Here is a 12,682-nt window from a genome sequence, read left to right as displayed (position 1 = left end):
TCATAATAATCATAAATCCCATCATAATTCTAATACCTATCATCAACACCATCAAGCTAACCTTCATTCTCATCAAGAATCAAATTATCATACCCATACCCATACTCATCCAAATTCTCAACCCCAACATAATTCTATTCCCCAATTGCAGTCTCATCTTCAAACTAAAATCCATTCACAAAAACAGTTTCAATCTCAATTACAATCTGTTCCTCAACTCAATGCCAACTTTATCCAAAATTCATCTCCTTCTCTTGTTTTCCATGTTCAGACAGATCAACTTTCTAATTTACCTCTTAATCCAAACTCTAATAAAACATCTTCTGTCCAACCAATTCAAGTCCAAAATCCTGTCTCAAGTATTGGAAGTGTAACTTCCAAAACATTGACTCGTGTAAAAGTAGAACAAGTCTCTTCAAACTCTCACTCTAAACCTTTGGACTTTAATGGTCGCCCAATCAAAAATTGGAAAGGTCGGTGGTATAAATGCAGTCATTGTGATAGAAAGTTTCTTCACTCAGAGCTCCATCTTTATGCCCAGCATATTCAAGAACTTGAGACTACTCATGGTGTAAGTTATGTTAATAGGACTTTTAAATGCTTAGAACCTACTTGTGAATGGAGTAAAATTGGGTTTACAAGAAAACTGGAATTTAAAAAGCATTTTGCTAGAATACACAGTATTCCCAAAGTTCAATGTCCACTTTGGAGACCAGATGACCAAGAAGCTCATCCTGGGTCAAATAAATGTTCAACTAGGTGGCATACCGATACTGGAAGTTTAAAACGTCACTTAGAAAAGGGTCATAATGTGACTGCTCAATTCACGAATTGAGTTTCGTTTTCTTTTTTATTTTTTTTTATATACAGTCTTTTGTTTATTTGCCTAGTTAATAATATTCGCTTAGTTTTATGAAATATATTATGTCTTTATATATTATAAGCACACGTAATTGAAATTTGTTTTTGACAATAAATTTTTGTTCTTTCATTTTCAAAGTAAAAATAAATAAAAAAAAATTCATAAAAGAAAATAAATATTATTTTTATTATTATTATTATTTTTTAAGATCTACCAATGTTATGTTTATATATATTTTTTGCGGTTTTTTTCTTTTTTTTTTTTTTTTTTTTTTTTTTTGATCTTTTATTAAAATCACAATATATACCAACACATATTCAAACACCGAGCTGCAGCTGGTAATTTTTTTTTTTTTTTTTGAAGGGAAACCCGAGTTTTAACAGACCCTTTAAGTTCAAGTGGTAGCACATCATAATAATAAATATGATATTTTATTACTCTTTTTTAAAACCAGCCTGATCTTGTTTCCTCACAGTTTAGTGAAGTTTAAGTAATGGACCATGTAATTTATTTATTTATTTATTTTTTTTTTATTTTTTTATTTATTTTAAAATAACTTCGCTAATGATTTTTTATTACCTCGATTTAATTCCCTCCCCCCCCCCCCCAAAAAAAAAAAAATAAATAAATAAAATAAAAAAAAATAAATCTAATATTACATAATCATAAGACTAGTGACTTTTTTTATTTTTTTTATTTTTTATTTATTTATTTTTTTATTTTTTTTTTTTTTTATTCACTTGATCGGTTAACTTTTTCTTTTTTTAAAACAAAAAAAAAAAAAAAAAAAAATTGCAGGACAACCTTTGTTTTAAATCCCACCTAAACTTTTTCCCCAATAAATATGCAATGATTTTTCAATTTTAATTCAAGACTAACTTCAATTGTTCCCGCTATGCCCACATATATTAAAAAAACCATAAGCATCCAGGTTCTTTCTTTCTTTCTTTTTTTTATTAACGTATATATATCTATAAAAAAAAAAAAAAAACTCAAAAAAGGAAATGAAACGATAAAACAAAAAAAAAAAAAAAAAAAAAATGCAAAAGAAAACTACCAACTAAATCCCTCAACAAAGACTTCAACTGCACCCTTGCCTTTGTGCATATGCTTGCTGACATTCGCTCTGACAGCATCATTAAGACCAGGTGGACCGCAGATAAAGAAACCAATGCTTCCAGGTGCTTCGTTGATATAATTTTCAACTGTACTATTAATATCAACAAACCCATAATTGATGGTAGCACTGGTATCACTACCAATAGATTCCTTTTCATTATCGGCAGACTCCCCAGCTGATTCTCCAGATCCCTCCTTCTCCTTAATGCTCTCTTGAGCACTTGCATTTTCATCACTAATGTAAAGCTGGACATCAATTCCAGATCGGTTCATAAAGTCAACCTCGTTCTTGAAAACCTCAACTTGCTTGTGAGTACGAACAGCCCATAAGAAAACAATGTGTTTCTTGCCAGCCTGTGTTCTAAGCTTATCAATATAAGAATATGCACCAGTAAAACCAATACCACCAGCCATAAGAATAATAGTATCACAATGTCCAATAGGGAAGGTATGACCATAAGGACCATCGATAAAGACAGGAATCTTAGCCTTGCCTCCCTTCTTAGCCAGGTACTCAGCCATTTGTTTGGTCTTACCCTTCTCGATCTTGGTCACAATGTTAAAGATCTTCTCCTCACCAGCAACAGGCGATTGATAAATGGTAAATGGATGGTTCTCCCAACATCTCCAAACGGGAAGAAGCCAGTGAATGAAAACATAGTGTCCAGGAAGGGGTTTCCAAAAACGGAAATATGACACCTTAGTTCTAATAAATTCATCTCCAACAAGCTCAACCTCAGCAGATGCATGGAGACCATTCAAGACAATTCTACCTAGTCTTGCTGCCCTATCAAATGCCCATACTGCTACAGTGGCATAAATCCAATCTTTCTTGGCATGTGTATGAGGAAGGTGATACCATGTACCGATAGTAAAAAATGCAACCAAGGCCCAATGGCAATACAAGAAGAATTCATAAAGATATTCGCGAAAGTAGCGAAGAGAGAAAAAGCATAGCAAACCACCACAGATGGTACCAACAATACCCCAAACAACAAAGGGTCTGCTCCATTCTTTGGCAAGACCTCCAGTAAGACGGTAGTAATCAGTATATGCAACAGAGTGAATAAACACAGCCATGACTGTAACTCGTGCAATCCATCTGTGGTAAGCATTCATAGTATCATAAGACCAGCCAGTGAAGATCATGGCAATATTGTTTCTGGAGGCATAAAGATACAAGAGAGGCATTTGAGCAATGCAAATTTCACCCGATCTATCAGCAACATAACGAGCAAGCTGAATATGTCTAGTTTTGAATCGAGTGTTTTCCTTGAAAATATCATATCTGATAAACATTAAGATGATAAAAGTGACAATATAACCAATAATCACCCAAGATTGGGTCCGGGTTGGAATAGACATGTTGATGATGTTGTAAGGACCCCATTTGAAAGACATACCATTGCGGAATCCAAACATGGCAGGATTGGCAAATTTTTGGCGAACAAAACGGACAGGAGTATAATTGGCCACTTTTTTGGAATACTTGGGGAACAAGATCTTGAACCAGTTAATAAAAGTACCAATAGCCATGACGCCAGCAAAGTAAGCCAGCAAAATACCACTAAATTAAGTTAATATATATATACATATATATATTATTCCAATGAGCTCTTATCTTTTTTTTTTTACTTACCCATAAAGCTTCCCCGAATAACTTGAAAAACTGGATGCTTTGTTGACTCTGACATTAAGATCGATGGATTTTTGAGTGAACTTAACTGGAGATGTAATAGTTTTATTGGTGTTGACATCAGCAATATCGACAAAGTAGTCTGTGGCATTATCATAAATGGTAGTTAGGTCGTCGCGTGTCAAATCTGGTCTAATGGTAGCAACGTTACATGTGGCAAGAAGAAGCTGAAGAACTTCTTCTCCCTTATGAACCTTAGCTCTAGTAGCACAGTCAATGTAAGAAGCCAAATACTCAGGACTCCAACAGTTGCAAGTAGTGGAACTACCAGTGCTCTTTCCTTTACCTCCACCTTTTCCAGTCGTCGTAGTAGCTTTTGCATATTCTTCAGGACATTCCCATTTGTATGATGATGTTAAGGTATTACATGCCGATTGAAGAGCAGCAATGTACCCGTTCTTTGCATTAACTGCTGCAGATAGCAGAGCCACTATGACTAGACTTGAGGGCTTCATAGTGAAATAGCAAAAAAAAAAAAAAAAAGGTATATATATATATATATATAAACGACAGAAAAAAAATACTGGGTTTAAGGTTTTTTTTTTAAGCAAAATATTAACAAGTAAATTATCCAAAGAAGGAAGCTACCCTTTTATATTTATATCATTTTTTTTTCTTTCTCTTGTTGATACTAAAGTTAAATGAGTCTTGAGTCTAGAGCCGAAGTAACAACGGGTATATTATTTTATAAGTAAAACCCTTTAATTATTTTTTTTGAAAGTTATATTTTAAATCTGATTAAAATAATTGCAGACATGGTCACTTCTAATTTTTTGAATTTTATTTTTTTTATTTTATTTTATTTTATTTTAGTTGAGTTGAGTTTCGGAGAGTTTGGTAAACTTTTTTTTTTTTTTTTTTTTTTTTTTTTTTCAAATTATTGTCTTTTTTTTCCCTCTCTAAATACCAAGTTATGTAATTAACCTACCGTTTTTTTTTTTTTTTTTTTTGGAAGGGGGAGGGGGAGGGAAGGCTACAAAAGTACAAATGTGTGAAATCAGTTTGGTCTAATCAGATTATCTGTTTTTAGTATTTTAGGTATACATAATCGTTAATCAATCTTAAAGGTTTTCCAAATTGAGTATTAAAACTTGATTTATTTTTATTTTTTTTTATTTATTTTTTTTTTCCTTAGCTTTCACCATTTGCCCATTTTCATAATCCAGTTCAGTTCATTACTTTAGTTTCGAACCATTCCTTTTTTTTTTTTCTATGGAACTATGTCAGATTAGTTTTATATATATCTAAACGATTGAATTATCATTTGTTTTGCTGTTTTATTTATTTTCTTATATATATATATATATATATATATATATATATATTTTTTTTCTATTTTACTATTTTACTATTTTACTATTTTTTGTTCCTCCCCACTTTAAGTTTTGCTTTTTTCATGAAATTAAGTTATATTGCCCTATTCAAAACCTCTTTGATCATCCGGGTTTCGTTTCTACTGTAGGTATATAAATATCAGTATCTCAAGAGGTATCTTTTTTTTTTTTTTTTTCACTGCTTAGTATCCAGTTGTTGATTAAATAATAATGGCATTAGTTTATGCTTTAAGAAAAAAACGGTTAAATACTATAAGCTTGGTACTTAAACAAGTTTAAAGCTAAGTTTAAAATCAAGCTTTTTTTTTTCTTGTTCTTGTTCTTTTTCATGTTTCCTCCTAGTTTATCTAAAGCTCAATCAATTGAAATATTTGGTTCGCTATCTTAATTTTATTTTTTTAATTTATAAAAATCACTAAAGTTTTTTTTTTTTTTAAAATCAAACATCAATAAAAATTTTAAAATCTAATAATATGGTTAAATTTGTTTTCAAATGGGGGTTTTTTTTTCATATTTTTTTTCAATTACATAAAACTGTATTTTTTTGTTAAAAACTAGAAAAGTATATATATAGAAGAATTTTTTTTTATTTTAAATTAAAATGACAGGTTCCCATAGATACTTACTTACCACTATTAACACTGTTCGAGGTTTCATTCAAGGGATGGATTTAAAAGTTTAGTGTGTGGTCAACCATAAAGTGTAGAAAATGAGCCATGCCACTTAAAAAAAAAAAAAAAAAAAAAAAAAATAGCTCGCATGGTTGGGTGATGGTCACTTAACTTGATATATCTTTAACCGAAAGTAAGAATCTCTCAACTTTGATTTAAACTTCTTCTTTTTTTTTTTTAAAGAAAAAATATCCTCCACTTTTCTCCCGCTCTTTTCTTTTGTTTTTGTAGTTGATATACGAAGATAGACCAAACCCTGCGTTTTTTGTTTCTTTTTGGTAAAAAAAAAAAAAAAAAAAAAGAAAGAAAGAAGAAAACCTATGATATTTGGAAACATAAAGCCCATAGTAGACCTCAAAGTTGCACGCCCACCGCTTTGGACAAAAATGAGGAAATTTTAAATCATCAAAATGCCGTACCATTGGATGGAATCTCCGAAACTTTCAAAAACACTTATTACTTCTAGCCTGGTACTTGTAAATCAGGATGATTAGGTAATTTTACTTTTAATAACTCGCTGACATCAAAAAAAAAAAAAAAAAATTATTTTAAAAATTTAAAAATTTAAAAATTTAAAAATTTAAAACACTAAGGATCTGCTCGCGATTAAAACGATAATGATTATCGGTTTGATCTTGATAATCTAATGCTTGTTTATGGAAAAAGTTTGATCTTTTTTTTTTTTATCTTGGTGAATTTTTTTTTTCTCTCCGCCTTTTGGCTTTATTTCTTTTGGTAAGCCAGATAATTTCATTATCTTGATATCAATATAACCAAAGTTGCCATCTTCCAAAGTCAAAGTTGATATCCCTAGTCTTGGCATTCTATAATTTTTGCCAAGTCTAAAGCTAATATCTTCACAAGTTTTCCTCAAGTTTTTTATCCTCGACAAGTAGCAAGTATCGCTATAAGTCGGTGTTATAGGTGTGACCTGCCACACTGTTGCATACCGCAAAGCGGCCGCGCACCCGAATGTTATAGTTTCATCTCCCCCAAGTATTAATACCCTAACCACTCGGTATGATCGAAGTCCCAGGATACGCCTAACAAACAGTGAAGCTTTGTCAATGAAGTATATAATAAACCATCTACCCGTCTTAACTCATCTTAATCACTAATCTCTCCTGACTTGCATTTAGAATTCTAATTCGTAGGTTAGTTTCTATGAATGAAAATGACGGAGTATATTGGATTTCTTACCTTCTTCCTTGACTTATTCTACGGTTCATCTATATATATCTATTTAAATGAATTAATAATTATTAATTCATTCACTGTCTTTAAACCTACCCTAAATTACTAGTTTATTTTTTTTTCAAAATAAATTGCTTTCAAATAAAAAAAAAAATATGGGTTAGAAAATTTCTCTTCTTTAGATAGACGTCCATTAAAATGAGCCGTAGTCCACATATTTTTGGTAAACACTATTTGTAGAGTTTACAAGGAAAGGGTTATTTTTTTCGCCTCGATTTTTAATCTTTTTCGGAATTATTTGCTGCAATTATATCTTAATAGTTTTTATAACAATATTTAAAACTCAATAGGATTAAATAAAATATTACCAATTACTGCCAAATATTCCAATTCAAATATCTTCAAAAGTTCTGTTTTGTTTAAAAAAAATTCCGATAATTGGATAAAATTGAATCTTTTAAATGTGTTAGTAACCTCGGTAAAAGGTCCACTTACAAATATTGTACCATTGTTTTCACCGTAAAAGTATTATTGTTCTACAACATTTAAAGTGATCATTGTAAGAAATGCTAGAATTTATGTTTTTGAAAAAAATTTATGGTTAAGATTTGCCTAGATGTTAAATCCTATCTTAACCTAAATTAAGTAGTTCTCTAAACCTCGATTTAGTAATGTATGAATAAGTTTGAAATATAAACAAATGCTTGGTCATTAATTATGCAGGGCTAGAACCATGGGTAATGGGTTTAACACTAACGCAACATGTGTTTGAAATTCTAGTAGCCAAAAAAAAAAAAAAAAAAAAAAGGGAGAGCTGAATCACCCAAAGAGTATCGTCAACAAGATAACTTATAAGCTGAGTTTTAAATATCTTAAGTTTACTAAACCAAGCTTTGACTTTATTTTTTTTAAAAAAAAAAAATTTGACTTTCATATGCTTACGTTTCCAGGTTATGCCATTCAATACAATAGTTTGAAAGAAAAAAAAATTAAATTAAATTAAATTAAATTAAATTAAATTAAATTAAATTAAATTGTTACTTATATAAGCAAAAGCATATATGCTTTTGCTTTTGCTTTTGCTTTTGCTGATACCTAATGAAATCAAAAAAACAAACGTTGACAACGAGCCCAGTAATAAGTCTCAAGGTTTCGATGTCTACCAAAAACATTTACAATTTTTTACAAAAACTCGATGTAACCATTTACGGTACAATTGAATTTGGTTGCAAAACTAATTTATTTTTCATTGTTTTTTTCAAAAAGTAAACATATCTTTCTTAATTAACTTCCATAAGTGTATTGCTTTAACGATTTTTTCTTGTTAGTGTCACCTATAAGCTTAGTAATAACAATAGTATTTTTCTGACTAGACGGAAAAAAAAAATTATGTAAAATTTGAGCACGTTGAAAAAAAAATTCTCTCCAAAAAAGGATAAAAAAAAATTGTAAAACTCAACAAAAAAATAAGAAAAAAAACCAAAAAAGACTTGTTTAAAGAAGTAAAAAGATATCGACACCAGCAGGACTCGAACCTGCGCGGGAAATCCCAAAAGATTTCTAATCTTTCGCCTTAACCGCTCGGCCATAGTGCCCAAATTGTTAGAAGTGTAACGGTTTGGAGCAACACCCAGTGATTGAATAGAGAATGAGAATTTTTAAAATTTTATTTGAAAAATAATAAGGGGAAAGGGCTAGATGGTGTAAAGGGTAACACGTTCGCTCGATAGCGGAAGATACTGGGTTCGATTCCCAGAATACCCCCTTTTCCTGAGGATGTGTACGGGAGTATACACCTAGACTGAAAACCATAGGCTACCCTGGTTACAGGAATGCCGACTCTTCCGTACAGTCTAAATAGCCTGCAGGTGATTGCGGGCCGTATCTCTGGCGGAAGAGATTAAGAAATACATGGGCGTCTGTGAAGATAAGTGGAAATGGGTTGGGAAGGTTTTGGGACCGACAGACTGGTTCTCCCTGTTCCTCGTAAGCTGGCATCAGGGCCCATCTTCCGGGCTACCGGAGACGCACAGAACAGAAACCACCAGTACTAAAAAGGTACAAATGAAAACCGGCAAGTCACATAGTCAGACAATAAAAGGATAGCGCAGATGCTGATGTTATATAGTTCTATAACCCTTGAATAAAAACAAACGAACAAACAATTGAAAAATAATTGTTGGCGAAAGATGATAGAGACTATATGATTAAAAAGGATGAAAAATGAAAATGCAAGAGGGTTGAACCTCTTACACTGAAACAACAACAAAATCAGACGATTGGAATTTTGAAGAAACAAGCAATGGAAGAATGGCAAGAAATGTATTGGAATAGTAATAAGGATCTGTGGTATCATAATATCACAGTGGAGTCGAAATGTACTGATAATCTTTCCAAAATGGTTACGGGAGTGATCATGAAGAAAGATAGTTGAAGGATCTTGAGTAATATTACTCAATTTCGCACAGGCCATGGCAACTTTGGCGCATGGTTTAAAAAGTTTGGAATTGAAAAGGATAGTTACAACTGCAAATGTGGAGAGCTGGAAACAGTTCATCACATTTTAGTTGAGTGTCCTTTGCTTGAAGAGGAAAGAAAAGGACTGAAACGGATATCTCCAGAGATGGACATGTCGACTCTCTTAAACAGTTTAACTGGCTTACAAGAGATTGTAAGCGTTATCTCTGCTTGGAGGGATTAAGAAATACAATTACAGCGTTGATGAAGACAAGTGGAGATAAGTTGGGAAGGTTTGGTTATTTTTAACTCCCTGTTCCTCGTAAGCTGGCATCAGGACTTATTTTCGGGCTGTTGGAGATGTAATGTTGAAGCCAAAATTAAAAGTTTATTATTAAAATGAAAAGATATATAGTATGGACAAGAAGGATAGCGCAGATGCTGATGTTATATAATTTTAAAACTCTTGAATAAAAATAAACAAACAAACAAACAACAAAAATTTGCAAAATAATATTTCATCTCAGTTGTTCAAAGTGGTTCCAAATAATTTAATTTTCTTTTGGGGTTCTAAAAGTTCTCTATTAGTAATTTTTTTTGTAAAATGAATAAAAGCCAATTTATCACCCTAATTAATTTTTGTCATTTATGATTTGGCCCAATTACAAAATTTTTACAATATATTGATTAGGCTTTTGGTATTTTCTTCAATTTTACCTTCAATGGTGATGATAATATCGTCAATAAAACCAAAAAGGTTTCCACTATAATTTTTAATTTCATGGTACATTGCAATGTACGGTAAATTGGTGTAGAATATATATAAAAAAAAAAGTGAGAGTGAAATATGCAAGCGGTGAGAAATTTCGGTACAGATTTTTTGCATTGATCTTTTTCTTCGGTCCTTGAACATATTAACTTCTCTTTTAGTATGTCCAGTTTATAAGCGTTTTGGGTAGCTTCATATTTTTCATTGTGTCTGCCAGGATATTTATATTAATATTATCAGAAGCTTCTTGAGTATCATCAGTAGCACAATTAAATTGTCTTCTCTTATATTTCTCTGACGGAAGCAAGTGTGTTGTAAGTTTGGTAACTCTTTTGTTATAATCTTCTCCAATACTTTAGATATAATCTTAAAAAAATCGGTCGGTATGTTCTTAATTTTGATCAATCAGGTTTCTTAGCTTTATGTATAACAATAATAATGCCATGTCTTCAGACTTTTGGATGGTATCCAAACTTCACAAAAGCTTAGAGAAGCTTGAAAAACCATTTCTTATAGTCTTTATTCTGCCATTCAACTTTCAAAACATTGCCAGTAATTTTATCATTCCTTGAAGCTTTATTATTTGAGGTATCAACTAAATTTTCGGCATAGTTTGTTTGTTTTTATTCAAGGGTTTTAGAATTATATAACATCAGCATCTGCGCTATCCTTCTTGTCCATACTATATATCTTTTCATTTTAATAATAAACTTTTAATTTTGGCTTCAACATTACATCTCCAACAGCCCGAAAATAAGTCCTGATGCCAGCTTACGAGGAACAGGGAGTTAAAAATAACCAAACCTTCCCAACTTATCTCCACTTGTCTTCATCAACGCTGTAATTGTATTTCTTAATCCCTCCAAGCAGAGATAACGCTTACAATCTCTTGTAAGCCAGTTAAACTGTTTAAGAGAGTCGACATGTCCATCTCTGGAGATATCCGTTTCAGTCCTTTTCTTTCCTCTTCAAGCAAAGGACACTCAACTAAAATGTGATGAACTGTTTCCAGCTCTCCACATTTGCAGTTGTAACTATCCTTTTCAATTCCAAACTTTTTAAACCATGCGCCAAAGTTGCCATGGCCTGTGCGAAATTGAGTAATATTACTCAAGATCCTTCAACTATCTTTCTTCATGATCACTCCCGTAACCATTTTGGAAAGATTATCAGTACATTTCGACTCCACTGTGATATTATGATACCACAGATCCTTATTACTATTCCAATACATTTCTTGCCATTCTTCCATTGCTTGTTTCTTCAAAATTCCAATCGTCTGATTTTGTTGTTGTTTCAGTGTAAGAGGTTCAACCCTCTTGCATTTTCATTTTTCATCCTTTTTAATCATATAGTCTCTATCATCTTTCGCCAACAATTATTTTTCAATTGTTTGTTCGTTTGTTTTTATTCAAGGGTTATAGAACTATATAACATCAGCATCTGCGCTATCCTTTTATTGTCTGACTATGTGACTTGCCGGTTTTCATTTGTACCTTTTTAGTACTGGTGGTTTCTGTTCTGTGCGTCTCCGGTAGCCCGGAAGATGGGCCCTGATGCCAGCTTACGAGGAACAGGGAGAACCAGTCTGTCGGTCCCAAAACCTTCCCAACCCATTTCCACTTATCTTCACAGACGCCCATGTATTTCTTAATCTCTTCCGCCAGAGATACGGCCCGCAATCACCTGCAGGCTATTTAGACTGTACGGAAGAGTCGGCATTCCTGTAACCAGGGTAGCCTATGGTTTTCAGTCTAGGTGTATACTCCCGTACACATCCTCAGGAAAAGGGGGTATTCTGGGAATCGAACCCAGTATCTTCCGCTATCGAGCGAACGTGTTACCCTTTACACCATCTAGCCCTTTCCCCTTATTATTTTTCAAATTGTTTGTTTGTTTGTTTTTATTCAAGGGTTATAGAATTATATAACATCAGCATCTGCGCTATCCTTCTTGTCCATACTATATATTTTTTCATTTTGATAATAAACTTTTAATTTTGGCTTCAACATTGCATCTCCAACAGCCCGAAAATAAGTCCTGATGCCAGCTTACGAGGAACAGGGGGTTAAAATAACCAAACCTTCCCAACCTATCTCCACTTGTCTTCATCAACGCTGTAATTGTATTTCTTAATCCCTCCAAGCAGAGATAAAGCTTACAATCTCTTGTAAGCCAGTTAAACTGTTTAAGAGAGTCGACATGTCCATCTCTGGAGATATCCGTTTCAGTCCTTTTCTTTCCTCTTCAAGCAAAGGACACTCAACTAAAATGTGATGAACTGTTTCCAGCTCTCCACATTTGCAGTTGTAACTATCCTTTTCAATTCCAAACTTTTTTTTTTAAACCATGCGCCAAAGTTGCCATGGCCTGTGCGAAATTGAGTAATATTACTCAAGATCCTTCGACTATCTTTCTTCATGATCACTCCCGTAACCATTTTGGAAAGATTATCAGTACATTTCGACTCCACTGTGATATTATGATACCACAGATCCTTACTGCTGTTCCAATACATTTCTTGCCATTCTTCCATTGCTTGTTTTTTCAAAATTCCAATCGTCTGATTTTGTTGTTGTT

General features: G+C 32.5%; 2 protein-coding genes across 2 annotated transcripts in view; one reads left to right on the top strand and one right to left on the bottom strand.

Moving 5' to 3' along the window:
• The window catches only part of SAPINGB_P001133 (uncharacterized protein), a gene marked incomplete at both ends in the record, with an annotated part of 1,977 nt that extends 1,142 nt beyond the window's left edge, over window positions 1–835 (top strand). The window contains one exon of the mRNA XM_031995856.1: window positions 1–835. This exon is cut by the window's left edge and continues 1,142 nt beyond it. Coding sequence (XP_031851747.1) covers window positions 1–835 — 835 coding nt within the window.
• Window positions 836–1,915: 1,080 nt separating this feature from the next.
• Window positions 1,916–4,132, bottom strand: SAPINGB_P001132 (uncharacterized protein; the record flags this gene model as incomplete). The annotated part of the gene is made up of 2 exons (XM_031995855.1): window positions 1,916–3,548; window positions 3,621–4,132. 2 exons carry the CDS (start codon window positions 4,130–4,132, stop codon window positions 1,916–1,918), a joined length of 2,145 nt encoding a protein of 714 aa, XP_031851746.1.
• Window positions 4,133–12,682: the final 8,550 nt, after the last annotated feature.

The sequence above is a fragment of the Magnusiomyces paraingens genome (assembly GCF_902498895.1).
Source record: "Magnusiomyces paraingens strain CBS 517.90 genome assembly, contig: contig1, whole genome shotgun sequence".
NCBI lineage: Eukaryota > Fungi > Ascomycota > Dipodascomycetes > Dipodascales > Dipodascaceae > Magnusiomyces > Magnusiomyces paraingens.
This window is presented reverse-complemented; position numbering and strand designations above follow the sequence as displayed.